The sequence below is a fragment of the Micromys minutus genome, assembly GCF_963924665.1.
Source record: "Micromys minutus genome assembly, chromosome: 11".
NCBI lineage: Eukaryota > Metazoa > Chordata > Mammalia > Rodentia > Muridae > Micromys > Micromys minutus.
Window position 1 is genome coordinate 30,501,290 of NC_137980.1, and position 21,809 is coordinate 30,523,098.

Sequence of the window (21,809 nt, forward strand, 5' to 3'; positions counted from 1 at the left end):
ACATCTGAGGATAGCCTGGGCTACAGAGCAAGACCCTGTCTCAAACAACACAAACAAACTCCTACCCAAAATAACACAAGAAAAGGGAAAACTACAACTTTTACCCACCAACCTTTGCTTCCTTTGAGGTAGAGGTCACACAGGAAGTCAGAGCGAGTGCTTGCCCCCTTCCTGCCATCTGTGCTGTCAGAGCCCCGAGAGAGAGTGCTCATGGCTTCCAAGGCTGGCGGGAGAACTGCCCACTTCGGTATCATCTAGGAGCCCTGGGATTGAACATGCTGATGTTGTCTCTGGTTCGTGAATCATTCCCTCACTGGCCAGCAGCAGTTGGCTCCTGTCTTTGGCTGGTTCTGATAGCATCTTTGTTCCAGGCATAATGACATGCTCTGGCTTATGTGTCCTCTGTCCTAAAGCTAAGTCATCTGGACCACATTTTGTGGATGACTGTTAGAGACCATAATCTCTCACATGCTCACTCCTGTTGGGTTGCTCACTGTGTCTTGCTTTGTTTTTCAAGTGGATAAGCACAGACTCAATTTTCTTTTTCTTTGGAGACTTGGAAAAAGATTTCACTTGGTTTCTCTGATTTTTCTCCTTATAACTAAGAATATTTATAGCTAAGAATCTTGACTCTTAACCAAATTAACATATCTATATAAACCAGTTTGAGAATAGCAATACCAGTATTATTAGAAACAGGGTGACTCTTGGAAATAAGTGTCTTAAAGTGTACTTTCAGGTCTCTCTAATTAGGCTGTAATCCCACTAGAGATGGACACTCAAATGGCTGCTTCAGACTCATTTTGACATCACATTTTACCACTGTAACAATGTCAAGTGTGCAATTTGGTGGCACTAGTGCATTTCACTGTTATGTGTTGCAGTAAATCTCCAGCCCCAGTAAGTTGTGCAGAGAACACACAACTGAGTTATAATATTTATGAGCTGCACGCCTAGATGGGCAGATTCACAGACACTACTCTAGCCTCCAGCTATGAGATCCCTTGCTACTTGGGGCTTCTCCAGGCAACGTGGTTCTGCTCCATCTTCCACCTCCTCTTCCTCCATCTTCCTCTCTCTCCTCCATCTTTCCCTCTGTCATCCTTTCTCTCTCCTTCTCTAAAACCTCCAGTCCCACCTTACCCTTCCACTACCCAACCACAGGCTCTAGCCTTCATTTGACCAGTTAAAATGGGGAGAAGGTTCACACAAAATCACCTGAGTCAGTCACTCCTCTTTAGGGCAGCCCCTCTTGGGGAAGCAGGATTAACCCTTTAGTGACATCTTATTTCACTCAATAAGGACTAATTTGAAAATGTAATTTAATAGTGTTTTATAGTTATACAAAACAATTATATGGTTTAAAAGTCAAGTTTCCAATACAGGTTTTATACAGATATCTAGTGTCTCTCTGGCAGCACAGCCCTTCCTTGCTCCCCCAATCCCACATAGCTAGCAGGTTAAGCATTTTTGGTTTATCCTCTTACTTTTAAACTAAAATAAGCAGTTCATATATGTGTTATTTATTCCTTTGGTCTGAAAAGGCTGCTTATGAGAACGTGAACAATAAGGTGGCATACCACGCCTTCTCTCTGCTGCTCCGGGACATCCCCAATGTGGACCTTAGCTCCTCACACACAGTTTACCCTTCCCTCCCACTCTCTAACTGACTCATTGGTAGCATTGATGAGCTTAGGATAGAGTTGAGGTACATACCATGTGCTGTGCTAGTATCTGTTGAAAATCTGTAGCAAGTGCATTTGAAGGGAAAAAATGCTCTTGTGACATCAAAGGAATTCTTGTAAAAATATCACTAACCTGGGGAAATTAATGGAAATATGTGACCTGTATGGCTAATTCCAAGTGCAGAACAACAGAGTAAATGTTCTTTTGAAGCAAAGCATGGCAGAAACTTGAAACGCTGCAGGCGTTTTGGTGGCAGGGCATCCTTTCTACTGTAAGACACGATAATTATCAACACTGTGTGTGGCATAGGCTTATCCAAGGTTTTATCTCAAACCAGAGAATCATTCAGCATGACTGCAGGTATTCCCTTCCATTGTTACCCCCAAGAACGCCAAGTGAGAACAGGTAATCTGAGATGTGTGATGTTTTCTAAATTTTGCTATCATTTTTCTTTCCTGCCCTTGTCTTCAAACTCTACTAAAAAATTATAAGACGGTGCTAAGTACCTTGCCTTTCTATCGAATGCTAGTTATAAGACATTCTAACACACAATTGTCTGTACTTGGTGTTGCATCTCAGAAATACTGGTAACAACGACCTGGTTAGCAGTCTTGTGTCACCTGCTTTTCAGAGAGTGGTGAAGTTAGGCAAAGAGGAAAGTACTGCATGCTCTAAAATCACTACACCATGTCTCTCTCTGAGATGAACTGTCAACTGCCAATGCAGAGAGAACCAGTCTTTAGGCCACACCATCTGACTTGATTGCAGTTGCAGTGGGAGCTGCGGCAATGTTACCTGTGCTACCAACAGACAAAATGCATGCACAGTGTGGCAGACACCGTCTGTTAGTGACTGGAGTAGGTATAATGGGGTCAATATTTTTACTAAACCATTTGTCTTATTTATATACTTGTAAATATATACAGTTGAAGATTAGGAACATGTACTTTTAAAAACTAGAAAGAGGGACTGGAGAGATGGCCCAGCAGTCAAGAGCACTTGCTGCTCTTGCAGAAGACCCAGGTTCAATTCCCAGCACCCCCACGGTGGCTCACAACCATCTGTAGTCATGGTTCCAGGGGACCTGTGCCCTCTTCTGACCTCCATGGGGTCTGTACGCATGTAGTGCCCTTGTATACATGGAGGCAAAAGACTTACAAACATAAAATAAAAATAAACAAAAAATAAAAATAAGAAGCTACCATAGAAATTGCCAGGAGAATGGCTCAGCTCCAGCATTTCTTTACTGCCTTTTCTGGGCTCTCCTATTGGCTGAGAGCAGATTTGGAACCACAGACAATGTCTACTGCAGTTAACCTCTCACCATAACTTAGACTTGCTGCCAATTCTGCTACAGTTTTCCCCTGGAGATACTAACCCTTCATTTATAACAGCAGTTTCTTGTGGGGAAGTGCTGGGGAACGCAGGCCTGGCTGGAGGGTGGGCGATGAATCTGACTGAATATACCACATGAACACACGCAGTTCTCAAAGCACAGAAGATACAAAACAATGTCTGTTTCCATTTAGCCCTTATCCATGATGTATACACTATAACACACTATGACAGAGGTGTCTCTAAAATATTGTCCTAAATTTTTTTTGTCACTGACCTCCCTCTGTATGTAGTTATTTGTGAAGTATATGTGCTATTGTAGTTTAATTCCTTAAGCTCAAAAAGCAAACAGTTACTTACTTTTTTAAGAAATGCTGACGGGGCCATAGTATCCAAGTCACTGTCTGTAGCACACAAATAAGTGATCCCGTCGATGAAGAGAGTATGGTAGACATAGCTTTGAAAAGATACATCTGTTTATAATACTGCAGACATTAATTATCCACGACCTGAATGACTTGGTTTTCATTTACAAGCAGTCACTGTGGTATAAAAACTACATACAAAATTTATATGTAACTTTTTTTAGACAAGACTTCATTATGTAGCCCTTTCTACTTGTTGTGTAGCCTAGGTTAGACTTTTGACAGTGCTGCTGCCCGAGTGCTTGGTGACAGGCATGTACCAGTTCACCTGGAGAGACAGGGAAGGCTCTGGTTTTTCAGGCCTCTTGCCTCGGTCTCCCAGGCACTGAGGTTGCAGGTGTGCAACAACACACATGTAGCTGGGAGTGACATGTGAGCACCTGATTGTGTCTATTGTACGGACTTGAAGTGTCTTTAAGAAAGTGAAACAACAAGTCCCATCTCATCTGACCAAGGACAAAACACTGTGCCGTTGGCTTTTACTCACACATATTTTTAGGTGGCTATAGTTCCCTTTGCACTTGTTGGTTTTCCAAGAATACTATACATTAGAATCTCAAGCTGTGAACTACTAATGCAGAGCAGTCTAGAGGGCAGGACGAGCTGGGGAAAGGAGAACTACTTTACAGATTGCTAAAGTCTGCATTGTCCCTACAATGCAACGTCTAGGCTGCTACCAGGCTCTTGGGGAGCACTTCCATTATTCACTGCTTGGTGCCTAGATTGCAGTCTTTTTGAATAGAACCTGTACTGGCTGGTTTTATGTGTCAACTTGACACGAGCTGGAGTCATGACAGAGAAAGATGTCTCCCTTGAGGAAATGCCTCCATGAGATCCAACTGTAAGGCATTTTCTCAACTAGTGATCAAGAGTGGGGAGGGGGTACTGTGGGTGGCACCATCCTTGGGCTCTATAAGAAAGCAGGCTGAGCAAGGCAGGGGAAGCAAGCCACTAAGTAACATCCCTCCATGGCCTCTGCATCAGCTCCTGCTTCCTGACCTGCTTGAGTTCCTGTCCTGACTTCCTGAGTTCCTGCTGTTTATGGCGATAAACAGCAATGTGGAAGTGTAAGCTGAATAAACCCTTCCCTTCCCATCTTGCTTCTTGGTCATGATGTTTGTGCAGGAACAGAAACCCTGATTAAGACACAGTACTTCCAAATGTTTAACAGGCAACAAACCTGTTACATATTAAATTGGATATAGGTGAGAATGAGAAATTCAAGAAACAGATCATATGAATAAAATGTGCCATCCAGGATGGCCCTAGCTCTCCACACTCCTGCCCTCCTCTTCCCAGAGTGGGGGTTTCAGGCATAAACTACCACATCTGGTTTATGTTTCCAGGCATAAGCTACCACATGTGGTTTATGTTCAATGATCTTGGAAACGAACAGCCACTTCCATCATCTATGTCAGAGTGTAGTTTTTATTTAAGACTCTTGACACCTGATTCGGAATGAAGAGATATTTTAAAATTATGCTTAGACTGTTATTAATAACACCTGGAGGCTAATTTTAATATTTAAAAATGCAAATACTTGGTAGCTAGAACATATGTTAACTGACAAGAGCGTGTTCAAGTCTCCCACGCGCACATGCTATGAGAGAAGTTTGAATACCTATATTCGTTACGTAAGACATTCTTAAAGAAGCAGTCCTTGAGGAACAAAAGGAAGAAAAAGAAAAGGAAATTATAAGCCCACACCTTGTTCAAGGCACTTGCCCATCTACAGGGGAGAGAGAGCAGTGTGTAGAAAAATAGGAATGAAAATTAGACCTGGAAGGACACTTGCTCTGGGTTCATTTTGGAAGCACATGTTGTTTTGTGTAAATACAGATGATGTTCAGCAAAAGCTTTTCAAAGAAGCAATCATTAGAAATTAAACAAAATCAGAAGGATGACTTTGTGTCGAGTGGCCCGGATCAAGGCGATGGTGACAGGTTACTGTTAGGAAGGGAGAGGCCAAGGTTTGCTGATTGACTGGATTTGGATATAGAAGATACGAAAGGAAAAGACCTTGAAGGTTGCAGACACTAGGAACTGAGTCTGGATGGCTTCTAACATCTCAGATGGAAATGTATTAGGAGATTAGACACCACCAAGCACCAACAGTCTCTCTGAAGATTGAGCCTCTGGACCCGGCTGCTTGGAGCACAGGGATCTGTGTTTGACAGTGAGGAACTATAAACTCTTTAACAATAATCCGTACGGAAGGGACGGAAGGAGGATGTGCAGGTTTGAAGAAACGCAAAGGGAACGAAGCTGGAAACAGGCAGGGCTGGCCTGTCACTGAGAGGCCCTTTCAGGTACCCACACAATGAGGAAATGACTCTGCAGAAGAACCCAGGTGGCTGATATTCAGGAAGGGAGAAAGTACTGAAGGCACCAGACACATGCTGCTGTGCCAGGTGGATGGCAGGGGGACTGACTGCTTTTTAGGGATAGGTGACAGCTACTATTGGGAGAAGTTTCTTATAATACTTCAAAAGCTATATGGTTTTTATTTTGTTTAACATAGATTTTGCTGTTTCCCAAGTTGGTCTGCAACTCCTTAGTAGCTGGGACCACATGGGCCAGCTGGTCTGCATGTGTTCTTTGTAACTATGTTTTTTTTTTTTTTTTTTTTTTTTTTTTTTGACAAGTTAAAGTGATCTCCTTTTTATTAAAATGGAGAAGAGGAGGAAAAAGGAGAGAAAGAAAGAAAGAAAGAAAGAAAGAAAGAAAGAAAGAAAAAGAAAAATAAGTAAATCAGACCAGCCAAGCATGGTGACCCATGCTAGTAATCCTAGCACCTGGAAGTCCGAGGCAAGAGTTCAAGATTACCCTGTCTCAAACAATAACAACAGGCAAGCAACCTAAAATAACAAATGCTCTTGATTTGCCCACCTTTTTCTTTCGTCGTGTTTTAAGACTGGTTGAGAATATATAAAACATCTCAAGCAAAATTTCATAGCAGTGGCTATCTTTATTGGTGCTAGTAAATACTTTTTAAAGTAGAAGTTTCCTTCCTTCCTTCTTTCTCTTTGATGAATTAAGCTTTTTTAAGGTACAACAAAAGCCATGGAGAATAGAAGAACACTATTTTAGCCCCACACCCAGCAAGGACATGTCTGATACAGTGATGTTCATATAGCCTTCCTCAGTGGCATGGCCCTTCCTTCCATTTGCATAGGTAGCCATTGTCCTGAACTTGGCAACTATCACTTTCATTCATGGTTTCACACCTTCACATACAGAAGTCTCTCTTCCTGTGAGGTTGGCCAATAGTGTATGCGGTGCCTATAATTCTCGTCATTAGACTCATTAGCTGCAATCAGAATGATGGAGAGTAGGCTCGTGATGGGGCACACCTTACCTTCCTATTTGAATTATGGTCGTTGGTTCAGCTTTCAGAAGCGCTTGTCTAATCACCTTTGCAGCTGCTTCCTAGGGAAAAAAGTCAGCATTTATTTTGTAGAAAATTGCAGCATCTCCTCAGTGTTCTCCTCCTAAAGTTACCCATGTCTGATTAGTTTATTAAGAAAGCCCTTTCCTCAAGAGAATTAGGTGGTATGCATGCTAAGAGGTAAGGTGCCATAAAATGCTTGTATGAATTAAAAAAAAACCTATATTACATATATGCACATGTAAGTATGCAAATGTAGGTTGGATTAGATAATCTTATCTTTACAGTCAGATATCATGTATGGTTTTAAGGCTGGGAAGCAATAGCTAGTCAAGTTCCTTTCCTTTCCTTTCCTTTCCTTTCCTTTCCTTTCCTTTCCTTTCCTGTCCTGTCCTGTCCTGTCCTGTCCTGTCCTGTCCTGTCCTCTCCTTTCCTTTCCAGGGCTGAGGACCAAATCCAGGGCTTGGGTAAGTGCTCTACCACTGAACTAAACTCCCCACACTTTCAAGTGTCTGTCAGTTATCTGAGAAAACTGTAGAATGTTTTGGAGACTGGAGAGATGGTTCAACTCTCAAGAGCATTCATGTAAATACCAGGACCTGAGTTCAGGTCCCAACACTCATATAAGAAGCCAGGAATGATTCCAGGTATGTCCTGGGCAGGGGGAGTGAGGGAGAAAAGGGAGAAAAGCAGGAAAAGTGGGGAAAGGGGATCCCTATAGCTTGCTGACTGCCAACCTGGCTTAAAAATGCAAACTCCAAGCTTAGGGAGAGACATAGCCTCAAAAAGAATAAGGTGCACTCGATGTTTTCCTCTGGCCTTTGCACGTACACACAAGTGAGCATACAGCTCTCATACACTCAGTACACATGTGTCCCCACACACATGCACACAAAGATGTATGTGTATGCACGCTCATTTGTGTATGCGAACACTATAGGATATGTATCAGATACACATGAGCATCCGAGGATTCTCCTGTCTGTCTCCTGTCTCTGCTCAGGTGTGCTACAGTTACGGATGTTCTCAGCTGTGTGTGTGGCTTTTACTTGCATTCTGAGGATATGAACTCGGGCCCTCACAATCACACAGTGAGTGCTTTTCATCTATTGGGACATCTCATCCACTCCAGAAAGTATACAAACAAATGTAATAGATTAAGGACATACATCCTTTATTCTCTGAATACATTTAGCGAATTGCTAGTCATAATTGCTCCCTTGATACATAAACATTCTTCTCTGTGGGCAGGTGTGGGTACATTCTGTTATCATGTGGCACTCAGAGGATGCCTTTTGGGAGTTGGTTCTCACCTACCTTTAGGTAGGTTCCAGGTTCCAGGGATCCAACTCAGGCCATTAGGCTTGGCAGCAGTGTCACTACCCACTGAGCAATCTTACCAATCTTTCCCATCTCTCTCTAAGAAACTAGTATTTGCCAAGAACTCTTGCACCTGCCCATTCCTTATGCAAGTGAGTCTGTTGGGGGAAAGTGTAAGATGCTATAATTATGCAGAATATCTTGTCCATTAAGTGGCCTCCAATTATTTTGCTTTAGAAGCATGGAAGGATCTGAAAGGTACCTAAGACACCAATGACAGCCACACTCCTAATGAACTTTGTCACTTTTCATGCACTAACACTTAAATGGACAAGAAAAGCCTATTAGTGGAAGAAAGTAAGTGCTGCTGCCTGGAATGTCAAGGAGACGTTCACCAGGACAGACTTTCCCGAGACACTTGAAAAAGTAAAGGATACAGCATTTCTGTTGCTTCACTATTAATGCAATGTCCCTTTTCAGCTTCCCCCAAGTGTTTCTTTTGTATAATGTAAATTATGACATCACTGTAAGACTAACAGCAAATGTCAGCAGGGACTGAGTGACAAAGTGGGCACCTGTGTTTCTGAAACTCATGCTGCGGATCCATGGGCTTGTCTGGGGGCTTCAGGAAGAATGACGACAGTGACTTGGTGACTCCTAAATCCAGTCTAACCTTGGGGTCCTGGAACACAGGTGATTAGCTCTTGTGACTAAGTTTGGTATTTTTTTTTCAAATAAAACCTCTCTCTCTCTCTCTCTCTCTCTCTCTCTCTCTCTCTCTCTCTCTCTCTCTGTGTGTGTGTGTGTGTGTGTGTGTGGGAGAGAGAGAGAGAGAGAGAGAGAGCGCGCGCACGCATGAGTGTCTTTGGCACCATGGGAAGCAGTGATACCCTTTCTTTCCTTCTAACCCTCACAGTCCCTTAGTTCCTCCTTTGTGGTCAGCATTTTGCTCAGCAGACAATCTGAACCTGTAATCCACTCCTGGATGGCAGATTGCTTCCTTCTTGTGTTCTTACCTCCTGTGTGCTTCAAGGGAGAGGCCATCTGACCTCTGTCAACCTTCAACTTCTCTCAGTAAAGTGTGTTGGGAACTGGCAGTGTGTTATGCTTTCTTTGCATTCGACTAGGAAGGAACACAGAGTTGAAACATTCCCTTTCCTGAAATTTGATGGCAGAGACAGACAAGAAAAAGAAGAGTCCAGCTCAGCTTGGTTAAGTCATCTGGTGCAGAGATGCCAGTTAGCCTAGGCATAGAGACCAGGAAGAAGTGAGAAGAGTTTCTAAGTACTGATGAGGTCACACTGACCCAGAGTGAAGAAAAGTGGTTTCCAGGCAGAGGGCCAGGAAGTACAGAGGCGACCTTGGGGGTCATGATGAGAGGGCGAGGGAAAGTTCAGGTGAGCCGGGGTGGGCAATTGCATGAAGGAAGGAAAGCGCAGTGGGAACATCCATCCATATGGGAGGGCCTGGCTGCCAAGTAGAAGAGCACTTGCTTCATTCTGAGTGCAACCAGAGGGCACGGAAAACGGTGAGGGGGAGAGTGCTGCTGTAGGTATTTTGGGGAAATGGCCACTTGAGTATCAGTGTGGAAGCAGCCTTTGAGGAAGACAGGTCAGGAGGCACTTCTACAGTGGTGAGAAGAAATTGGGCTGGAATGAAAATATGGTTCAGGAAGAGAGATGGGTTTCAGGTGTGTGAAGAAAAACTGGTGGAGGTGTATTTAGTTTTGCTTGGGTGTCTGCTACTAGGCCATGACCTCTGAGGGGAAGGACACTTTGGAAGTGGACTGATGCCACAGGAGGGAGTGTCTGTGTCCAGCTAAGGACTGCAGCAGGAGTCCCGGAGTGTAAGGGACTGGTAAAGAGAGAAACTTCAGAAAGAAGCTGGACTGCATGCTTGTATACACATGCTCCCTCCGTCCCTCAAAGCAAGAGGCTGTCCCTCTGATGGAGGCTCACACCTGTCTTGCTGGCAGTGTGGGTCCTTCAGCCTTCTCATAAGTGTGCCCACCTGTCTTACACATACTCTTTCCACAAGAGTAACACGTTTAGGGATGATTCCACATATTAACAAGTGACTGCCTGTCCTGGGCCAGGCTTCCTTTAGTGTCCAGCCTTCCCCCTCTCCTATCTATGTTCAGAGAGAGAATGGCTTTTTTCCCGTCCTCAGTCTCTCAATCTAACTTCTGCCTCCTCTACTTGTCCCGTGTGACCCACAGTAACCTTCCTGTTGTCTAGCACACCTCTCCACTTTTAAACAGGGCTCTCTGCTTTTTCTTCTTTTCTTTTTTTCTTTCCTTCCTTCTTTCTTCCTTTTTCCTGTACAGTTCCTGGGCAACCTTACACAGTTCTCCAGTGTCAGCTGCCACACCCAGCCTTTGGACAGTAACCACACCCATGACTACCGGGCATATTATGGCTTTCAGGAATAAGGCAGAAAACCAAATATATAAAATGCATTTCCATTTTAACAAGCTATACAGTTTAGTATGTTCCAAACTGTAATGTATCCTCCTGTCTGCATTCCCCAGTCTCCTAAATCCTATCCTTCTCTTCACAGTCTCTGCTCTAATGACATTCAAGAAAACACCATGACAATTGTCCAGTGCAACGGCGACGCCCATCACTTCCCATCCTCAGCATCAATGCCAGAAGCACTTACTGTTTCTTCTGAATCCTCTGCTCTTCTACCCCAGTGCCATGGCAGCCTTAGCTCAGAGCCTTAGGATTTATTTGTAAACTATAACCAAATCATCATAGTTGGCTGTTTCTCTTTCAACCCACCCTTTACAATGTAAACAAGAAATCTCTGTCTGTACTTTCATTTGTGCATCCGGAATTGCATCACGATGCAACATTTGTTTTCTAGGACAGACACAGACACACACATGCACGCATGCACGCACGCACACATGGGACCTCTGTCAAGTTTTCTGGCTTCATCTCCAGAGATTCTGTGCCCTACCCACAATGTAGTTCTTGGAAATCTCCAAATACCATGTTGTTCTCTCAGTGGTGTCCACATTACCCTTTCCTGTGCTGAGCTAGAAGATTCTCTGTACAGGAGTATTTCAGCCTATCATTAGTGAAACACTTTTTACCCTCTAGGACCACTGTATAGATCTAAGGTCCAGATAACTTATTAGATGGCCTTTGACAATCTGTGTGTGTGTTTGCTGGGGACTGAACTCAAGGCCTCACATATTCTGGCCAAGCGCTCTAACACTGCTCTACACTTTGTGTTTTACTTTTTTGAGACTGGGTCTAATATAGTTCACGCTGACTTCAAATTTATGGCCCTCCCACCCTGAATGCTGAGAGTCCAAGCTGCGCTTGTCAGGTGGCCCTCACTTTCTGCGACTGTAGAAGTTTTGCGACCCTTACACGTTCACTAAGTGTGTGCTGAACTGCAGGTCATTTCTGGGCGGAGAAAGTCTTGTAAGGACCATCAACGTGCAGATGGCAGTAATTCTCCGCCAGACGCCCGCGTGCAGTACCAGCCCCAACCCCTGGGCGGCGCAGGCGCAGCTCCCGCCTCGGAGTCAGAGCTTCTGGAGGGGGCGGGGCCTCCCGGTCCCAGAGTTCTTCGAGGTCACCCCGCGTCCTGAGGTGAGGCCCAGCGGGCGCCAGCCTCGAGGAACCGAACCCTCAGACGCCGAGGCGCGACCCGCAGGTACCTGATAGGAGCCTCCGGTCAAGGCTAGCTCCGCCAGGACCGCTCGGCCATTAGCAACGCAGCTGTAGGTGATCGTCATAGCCGGCAAGCCAGTGAGAGAAGCCGATCGCCTCCTAACGGCCCGCCACAGCCGGGCCGCCCCTCCGCGCAGGCGCGAGGGACGGTTGATTGGCAGGGGAGGAGGCGGGGCCACTTGTGGGTCCCGCTGAGCCTGTGGGCGACAATGCTGAGGGGTTCCGAGTTCTCCGTCCTCCGGGTCGTCCGGAAAACCATTTAAGAGCCGTTTAACTGCTTGGGCCTCACCTGCGTATGAACCAGTCACAATCTAGGATACGGGAAAAGAAGACTTGGTTTTAAAATACAGTTAATTGTGGCTGCGGAGCTGGGGATAGGCAAAGCCCCCCACGGAGATCTGAGTTCGGATCTCCAAAACTCATGCTAAAAAAAAAAAAAAAAAAAAGTAAAAAAGGCATTGGTGCCTGGAACTCATAAGCCCCTTTGAGAAGTGAAGCGGTAGTGGATATAGTGGGTCCTAGAAGCTCATTGGCTTACCGGAATTGCTAAATGTCAGGTCCAGTGAATCTTGGTTTAAAAAATGTGGAGAGCAACCTTGGAAGATGTGTCTCAATGTGTATGAACATACCTCTCTCTCTCTCTCCCTCTCTCTCTCCCCCCCCCCCTCTCTCTCTCTCTCTCTCTCATACACACACACACACACACACACACACACACACACACACCATGTATGTATGCAACACACTTACATTTAAGCAGGCTTTGGTGGAACCTCTTGTGCATGGCCTGCATTTGGTTGTGGGAGGATGAAGACCATCTCTGAGTTGTTCTGGAACTCTTCACAGACCGGCACATGCTGAACACATGATGGTCAGGGCCATCTGTGACGCACATGCTCACAGCATCGACAGGAGAGCAGGGACCCCGGTAAGCTTCACTCTCTGTACATTGTCTAGTTGGGGTTCTCTGTGTTTATTATCACCTACTGTAAGAAAGAGCTCTGTGAGGGCTGAGCAGTGCTCTGCTTTGTGGGCATAGCAATTTGTCTTTAGGGTCAGTTTATTTCTGCTACTTTAGCAGAATAGTAGTGGGTTTCCCCTAGGCCCATGGCCTATCTAAACTATCTTGGCCACTTCTGTATTAGTTTCATTTCACAAACTGGGACTCAAATCCAATCAAAAAAGGATGTTTGCAGGCTGGAGAGGTGGTTCAGTGGGTAAGAGCATTGGCTGCTCTTGCCGGGTTCAGTTTCTAACACCTACATAGCTGCTTATAACCATGTATTACTCGAATTTCAAGGGATCTAATACCTTCTTCTGACCAACAGTCCTACCCTGTTATGATGCCTAGGAACCACATCTGTGGCCAGCATGGCAAGACAGAGCTAAGGGTGCAGACGTGGGAAGCTTGTCTTGGTCGTAACCAAGGGCTCTCTAATTAGACTTAAGACCCACTCAACAGGAGAGCGATCCTGCCTGGTGCCGAAACTTAGCTAACCACCCAGTGCTACTGAGGACATGGTTACTAGAAGATAATCCACAGCTTCTGATTTACTAAGCCGTCAGAATCACCCCTCGTCAAGTCCTAACAAAGAGATCACAACAGAAAACAGCAATCAAGTTGTGAAGTCCAGCCCCCACGGATACCTTCAATAAAATATTCTCACCAAACCTAAGGCTAAGGGAATACTGTAGGTGAGGGGCGGAGAGATTTTAAGAGCCAGAGAATCAGGGAGTTTGCTGTGAGGTGGTGACTCCTAGTAACTTTAAAAACTACTCCCATGAAGTCTCACCAACATGACTAGACAAACACAAGCTGAACAAGAATGATGCTGGTGGGCATGCCAACGTGGATGGAGAAAAAAGCCCAGGAGCCCACAACCCTATGTGAAGAACTACAGGCAACCAAGTAGAGCTGGGAACAAGAGAGATGCTCTTCCCCAGGGAAGGACATACCAATTGATTGTCCAATGCCAAACTGTCATCCCTGAAGGAATACAAACAAGGAACATTATATGCCAGGAAAGCCAGGCCCATGAGAGCTAGTCCTCAGGGACTGAAAATTCAGGTCAGTTCCAGATCAGTTGTCTTTAGATGCTGTTTCTGAAGTGCATGGTGTCTTTATCAGCTAACTTTCTTATAGATTCCAGGACCATCTGCTCAGTAAATAAACCTCAGTGGACTGGGACCTCCTACATCAGTTATCAGCCAAGCAAACCCCTCATAGGCATCCCCACAGACTAACCTGATAAAGACTCACTTGAATTCCCCCTTTCAGGGGATTCTAGGCTATGCTATGTTGACAGTTACTGTTAACATCCTTCCTGTCCATCCCTCCTCACCCCTGCTTACAACTTTAAACCCCAGCATCTCTCCTTTTAAAATTTTGTAAGTAGCCTGCCATCCCTCCAATTTTTAAAAATTTGGTTGTGAGAATGTAGGCTTCCATATAGTCTTTATGTGCCTTTTCGTTGGGTTAGCCTTCCTATCTTAAGGTTTCTATTGTAATGAAACACCACAGCCAAAGTATCTTAGGAGAAGAGATGGCTTCTTTTGTCTTACAGCTTGTAGTTCATCATTCTGTAAGGCCAGAACAGGCACTGAGGGCAGGAACCTGGAAGAAAGAACTGACACAGAGACCATGGAAGAGGGTCACGTAGTAGCTTTCTTCTTATGGCTTGTTCACCTGCTAATCCCACCAAAGAGGAAAGACCACTGACCCATTTTTTTAAAGTCAAATTAAGCAAGCTTTATTTTCTGCCAGAAAGGGCGATTTCCCTAAGTGAGGTTGAGAAAATAGCACAGAACACAGGAGAAAGTGCGGTTTATATAGCTCAAAACCCGCAAGACTAGGTAGGGCATTTCCAAGGGTTTTTGGTTATGCAGAAACTTGGTGGAACATATCAAAGTTATTTGTCACAACATCTAATCATCAGGGTGAAAGTTAGGGCATGGTCAGAATATAGGGGTGTGAAACATGTCAAATTTCCAGAAAATGGGTCAAGACATGGTCAAACTTAAGTTTTACAGAAAACAAGAATGAACTTATGTTGACCTCGTAATAAGATGACTTCTAATCTTAAGATGTCGTCAGACTGGTCCATTCCACTCTGCCTTCTTACAGAACCCAGGACTACCTGTTGAGGGTCTTGCCACCAACAGTGAGCTGGGCCCTCTGATATTAATAGTCAATTACGAACATGCACCACAGGCTTGATCACAGGCCAGTCTGGGGTGGACATTTTCTCAGTGAGGTTCCCTTTTTCCAAAATGACTCTAGCTTGTATCAAGTTGACATAAGACTAGCGAGTGTCCTTTCCAGTTCCTAACAGTGGGAGTGGGGGGTGGGGCTGTCTCCGATTCTCATCTATTCTTGGGACCCTTTCCTCCTACTGGGTTGCCTTTCCCAGCCTTGGTATGAGGGCCTGTGCCTGGCCTTATATGTCATGTTTTTTTTTTTTTTTTTTTTTTTTTTTTTTTTTTTTTTTTTAGGGGAATGCAGGAGGAGTGGATCTAGGGGAGAGGGAAGGTGGGGTGAGGACTAGGAGGAGTGGAGGGGCTTCCAAGGGGATCTTGACCATGGTCTTGTTGAACATGTGCTGATGCAGACAGAAAGGACGTGGTAGGGATACGGTCTCTCTACCCTGCTGTCCGTGGACAGCCAGAGACAGCTTCTGTACTTGTAGAACACGATACTCTAAAGCAAGGCAGAAGAGGTGCAGATTATGTGGCTTTGACATGCACGGGGCATGTGTAGTGTCACATATGGTATTACAGTGTCACATGTGGTATGTGTAGTGTCACATAGGGCATGTGTAGTGTTGCATGTGGCATGTGTAGTGTCACATGTGGCATGTGTAGTGTTGCATGTGGCATGTGTAGTGTTGCATGTGGCATGTGTAGTGTCACATGTGGCATGTGTAGTGTTGCATGTGGCATGAGTAGTGTTGTATATGGCATGTGCAGTGTTATATGTGGCATGTGTACTGATGCATGTGGCAGCCTGTGTAAGAAAGTTGTGAACTTAATGTGAACTAAGGGCAGGTCAGAGTGCAGAGTGGTCTTCAGACACGGTAGTCTTCTTGGAAGACTTGCATGAACTTGAATGTAAGTACTTGACAGGGTCCCCGATGTGCTCGCACCATCTCTGTGGGGAAGGTGATGGCCTGGGAGGGGGGTCTTGGCTTTTTTGCAAGATTGCATTCATGAGGCAGAACACCAGGTGTGTGTTCCTATGATGTGCTTGCATGTGCTTAAGCTAACCGCACAGGCCAATCATGTTTTGCTGCTTGAATTATAAGAAAGTGCTTTGTTTGCAGTAGTCTGGAGTGTAAATCCTGAAGTCCTCTGGTCACCCTACTCGGATCTTTGGCATTTCCTTCAACGTCCCTAAACATAGTTTCCCTGCTGGGGTGAGTCAAGAGCGAAGGGCCAATGTCTAGATACTCCAGCAGTCCCTGTGTGAACTGTTGAGAAAGTAACTGGGAAGATACCGTTTACAAGGAGATTCTTTAAAATAAGTACTAGCAGATAAAAATGGTTTCCTGGTTTCCCATAACACATACCCATTCTGCTCCTAAATTTCTCAAATAAAAAAGTAATTTTAAAAGACACCGTCATGGGAATGGGCTATAGACAAGCCGGTGGGGGCATTTTTAAAATTAGTGATTGATGGGGGAGTGCCCAGTCCACTGTGCACGGTGTCACACTTTGGAGTTCTCCAAAAAGCTGACTGAGCAAGCCATGGGAAGCAAGCCAGTGAGCAGCACCCTCCTTGGCCTCTGAGTCGGCTCCTGCCTCCAGGTTCCCGCCTGCTGGGGTTCCTGGCCTAGGTGCTTTGAGGATGAGCACAGGCCTCTGAGTGAATTGCCTTTTCCTGTGTTTCCCCACAGCGACAGTAACCTACAGCGACAGGCACGAAGAGGAATGGAACAGGTTAGGTGTGCCTGGTTTTTAGGCAGACACTGCTTGAATCTATGTACAGAGGTAAGCAGGTAACCCAAGTAAAAGAAATGAAGGCAGAAATCTTTTATCTTGCTTTCATGGTTACATGGTGGGCTCAAGTGTATGAATGCTTTAAAAAGTACAGTGATTTATCAGCTTCCCCTAACACCATTTAAAAAAACTAGCGGAGAGGTTGAGTTCCATCTTTGCTGGGAAGCAGAGTCAAATTTAAGAGACGCGGCAGTGTTGAGGGGCAGCCAGTGCTCACTGTAGTTTCAAATGGGGCTGCCACTTCAGAACCAGCAGAGGGAGCACCGAGCACAGCTTTGCACACCAGCTCTGCGGAGGAAACCCAAGCAGCCCCCCCAAGGCTTTTTATCCAGGACAGCAAATGAGCTCTGCAGAGGATCTTCCCTTTTCATTACCTCCTGCGCTCTCCTCTGTTTCTCATTCGGGACAGACAGCACTGCTCTCTTCGTTTCTCTTGTCGCTTGCTCTGTAGTTTTGCACAGCTCTTCCCTTCCCTTAGGTCAGCCACACAAAAAGGTCCCTGTGTGTCCCCTTGCTCTCCCTGCTGTCTTCTCTATTGCCTAGTTAGTTACTTGGCTTAGATTTAGGGGCTGGATGCTGAGAGAGTTTCAGAAAATATGCAGTAATCTGGGAGCCTCGAGTCACCACAGGAAAGCTGTTTGCACATCCTGATGGGAGGCAGAGAGGGCTGAGCTTAGTTCTTTGGTTGATGAGAGTTAAAGAGGCAACTGAACTGGACAGGAAATGCAGCAGTAGGCTGGGCAGTGCAGGGAATGCTCTCTCTTGTTTCATTGTCTTCCACAAGCACAGCTCAGCTCTGTGGTGAGTAGATGTCTCCAAACATACAGATCCTAAAATGGACCAGACTTCCAGTTCCATATGTACATATGCATGTGTGTATCTGCTATGTGTCTGTCTGTCTGTCTGTCTGTCTGTCTGTCTGTCTGTCTATCTATCTATCTATCTATCTATCTCTGTAATATTAGGATGTTAATTGGTATTATCTGGGGATAAATTTGTTATCAGATAAAGGTATAGAAATTATGGAGCAGATTTCTTTGTGTTTTTTCTTCCTTTCTTCCTTCCTTCTTGCCTTCCTGCCTTCCCCCCCCCCCTTCTTTATCTTTTCTTTTTATGTCATTTTGAGACAGGGTCTCTCTCACCTGCCCCCTACTTTTGTTTTTTGTTTTGTTTTGTTTTGTTTTGTTGAGACAGGGTCTCTTCATGTGGTCCTAGAGCTCACTATGTAGATTAGAACTTAGAAATCCTTCTGCCTCTGTGTGTTGGGATTGAAGGCATGTACCACCATGCCCTGCTTAGAAGAAGATTCTTCAATATAGCTTATCTCTTGAGGTATTCTATGTTCTTGAAGTGTGTTTGGCTGGGGCTGTATATTAGATTAAAATGAATAGTCCTTCACTAAGCTGTGAATTTGGAGGATGGACTTGGAAAGACATGAACATTATATAAATTGAGATTGTATTGTCTGCTTGGTGATAGAGTTGTGTTTCAAAAGCAATATAGAGAGTAATGAACCAAGAGAATTAGAATCTCATGAATTCTTGCCATGAGAAAAACACATGTGTCTTAGTAGTCCACATGGTAGCAGTGTAAGGCTAAGTAGAAGAGAAAAGGCAGATCAGACCTAAGGCAGCTGTGTCTCTGGAATAGTGTTTTCTTTGTTACTGGTGAATTGAGGAGGGGGATGGTTCCATCCCAACAGGTCAAAAGAGGCTGCTGCCTTACTACCTAGAGTGCACAAGCACAGGTTTTTGAGGTGTTAGTCAGATAACCTTCAGCACCACCCAATCTCCACATTTGTTCTTTTGAATTTAAGAAAGTATAAAACCTATCCCTTTCACAGTGTTCTGGAAGAGTGGTCTGTTGTCAGTGATGCAGGGTCTCTTCCATGACTGACTGAGTCAGACTGCACTTTAGCTAGGAAGATTCCCAGTGACTTGTGTGCAGTTTGAGAGAGATGCACTGTGGTACTAGCAAATCCAGGCAGTGGGTTAAGAGAACCAAGCCTGGATTCATTGTGAACCTTCTGTTGCTATCTGAAAGCTTATGGAAATGCTCGTTCAGTGCTGCGGGCATGTGTAAGCAGCTGTCTGGAGTGTGCACCTCTCTCTACAAGCCTGTCAGTCAGTTGTTAATGTACTGAAGATTCTATTTTGGCTCAGGCAGTAACTGATCATGTGATCACGGTGACACTGACAATACATTAATTTGGTCTTTTGATTCTTTGTCAGAAGTGAGGTGGTTGGGCAGGCTCATTGTTTTTCAGGTTTTGAAAAAGAGACACCCCACTTGTAAGTCTGGGCAGAACTAATACCATCCTGGAGGCACAGCGACCCTGCGCCCATCCATTCATCCGCAGGCTGCCTGTGTTTGAGTGGTACGAGGGCACACTGGTTGTTACTACTTCAGTATCTTTGTCAAACATGGCTGCAGGGAAACTAAGTACTGTTAAAAGTGTTACCCGCTGCGGGTTCCAGAGTGCTTTCCTGCTACACACTCAAATCCGTGTAAGTAAGCATGGACCTGAGATAGAAGAGGCATGAACCTGCCCGGGTAGGAGGAACGGCAAGTGGGCTTTAGCAATAAATAGCCTCAGGTTTGTGTGCCAGGCCTTTTTGAATATATTGACTGAACTTACCTGGTACTACTTTCCTTTTTACCTGAAAAGGATGACGATGACGACAAAGATGATGACGTGTATCTCGGAGTGTACTTATGGAGAATTAATAGGATAATATATGTGGAGTCTAGTAAATAATAGATAATAAACATGCACATACCTTTTACTTGTCTATCTGGGCATTTACTTGTGTGAACTGTGTAATGGAGCACGGCACATGTGTAGGAAGGCTGTACACCTTAGGATTCCTTTGTTACTAATATTAAGTTACTCATCAGGGCCATTTTGGCTGTGAGCACAACCGAGGTGCTTGCAGATGACTTTCTTCTTAAGGTCAGCGAGCATCAAACACTTCTGTTTGAACATCCTCTCTACGTCTTTGAAAACAAACAAGCAAATGATCAAGCCACATACTGTTGGCTTGACATTACACCTTTTACACCGTAAGTTTAAATAGTTGTGAAAAGAGTAACTATTGTTATATGTAAATATTGTCATTTGACAATAAAGCTATTGTTTACTTTAGGTTAGTATACTCCATATAAGAAGCCACCTGGGAAATCCTAACCTACAGGGTGAAACAGTGTGCGCTTTTATCACTCCTATAGTAGAATGTGAGGTGGTCAAGGACTTGCTCTCCCCAGTTTCATGCCTGAGTACTTCTTTGAGCCAAAATGAAGGCTCTATGTTTATTTCTGACAGTTTGACATTGCACCTCTGAATTAAAGCTGTGTTGGCAAACTTTTTCTGAAGGACTGGGGAGAACCAGTTGTAGGTTTTGAATAATATAGCCCGTTGTAAGTACTCAGATCTCTTATAGTAGACAATCCATTAATGAATAGCTAAGGCTTTGTTCCAGTAAGACTGTTTAATAAAGTCACTCCTTGTGACTCTCCCATGGACAACACTTCTCTGTCTATAGATTTACTAGCCCTATAAAGTCTACTATGCTTTTAAAAGCTCACCTAGAGCTTGCTCAAGTGATTCCAGTAAGAAACACAGTTCTCATATTAAATCTTTTCTTGATTAAAATTCCTCGAGTAGTTTCATGCTTGAAACCCTGAATGATGTAGACTTTTAAACTTTTAAATATGACTAACAATATTATTTCAATTTCCCTTGCACATTTTCACTTATATGGTAGTATAAAGTTTTATTTACACTATGCTATACTATGCTAACTTTATACTAGCTTTGCATAAAGATGTATTTATGTTAAGCATATTTTCCCCACACTTTTCATCTTTCCTCCCTTTCATAGTTTCTTTTGTCCCCTACCAGGTGTGTCCAACCTGTATGCCATGGTCATGTGTGGCTGCATGCAGCTGAGGACAGCTATAAATATAGCCTATCATAAATGGCAGACTTTCTTAAAGGATGAGACATTTTGTCTTTTCTTTTGTAACTCGATTGCATGGTTATTGAACATGAATTCTGAAGCTGACAAGGCCCTGTTGCAATGTTAGAAGGTTGGCCATGCTTGATTTACTTCTTCTTTTGTTTTTCTTAAAAAAAGATTTATTTATTTATGTATGTGAGTACACTGTAGCTGTCTTCAGACATACCAGAAGAGAGCATCAAATCCCATTACAGATGGTTGTGAGCCACCATGTCCTTTCTGGGAATTGAACTCAGGACCTCTGGAAGAGCAGTCAGCACTCTTAACTTCTGAGCCATCTCTCCAGCCCCTACTTCTGTTTTCTTTCCACATATATGATTTTATAAATAATCAACAAACAAGAAATGAATAAAAACACCTAATATCCGTCATTTTGGAAATTGATTTAATTCACTTAACATGATTATTTCCAGTTGTAGACACTGGCTGCAAATGACAGAGCTTCATTCTCCTTTAGAAGTGAAATGATTCCATTGTGAACAGCATTGATTTGATCCAGTGGTTATAATTGAAACAAAATAAAAGAAGGCATCAAACCAAAAGGAAGCCATGTTGGAGGGGTTGATTCCTGGGGGTCAGTGGGGGTAATATGAACAAAATACATTGTATACATGTATGAAATTTGCAAAGAATTAAAAAGAGATTGCATTCTATAATCTAAACTGCATTTTCTTCATACATTTCTCTGCTGTTAGATACCAGTTTTGTTCCATGAAGTGGATATTGAGAAGAGTGCTGCAATACAGTTCAAGAAAGGTTCTGAAGTCAGATCAGGTTCCCGAAATTGATTTCTAGAGTAAGCCACTCACAAAGCTATGAAGACAACACCTAGATTGTAATGAAGACCCCAGAGTAATAGCTATTCCAGCGACATGGCAAATGTGCCAAGGAAAGCTGAGGACAGGAAATTGGTCCATTGGGAGGCTTCAAATGCTGCAGGTTATGGGATTGA

General features: G+C 44.1%; 1 protein-coding gene across 1 annotated transcript in view; it reads right to left on the reverse strand.

Moving 5' to 3' along the window:
- Positions 1-11,908, reverse strand: part of LOC308427580 (vesicle-associated membrane protein 7-like) — a gene marked incomplete at both ends in the record, with an annotated part of 30,874 nt that extends 18,966 nt beyond the window's left edge. Inside the window, 4 exons of the mRNA XM_080925722.1 lie at positions 1,717-1,818; positions 3,382-3,478; positions 6,805-6,875; positions 11,831-11,908. Coding sequence (XP_080781848.1) covers positions 1,717-1,818; positions 3,382-3,478; positions 6,805-6,875; positions 11,831-11,908 — 348 coding nt within the window. The remainder of the gene's footprint in view (positions 1-1,716; positions 1,819-3,381; positions 3,479-6,804; positions 6,876-11,830) is intronic.
- Positions 11,909-21,809: the final 9,901 nt, after the last annotated feature.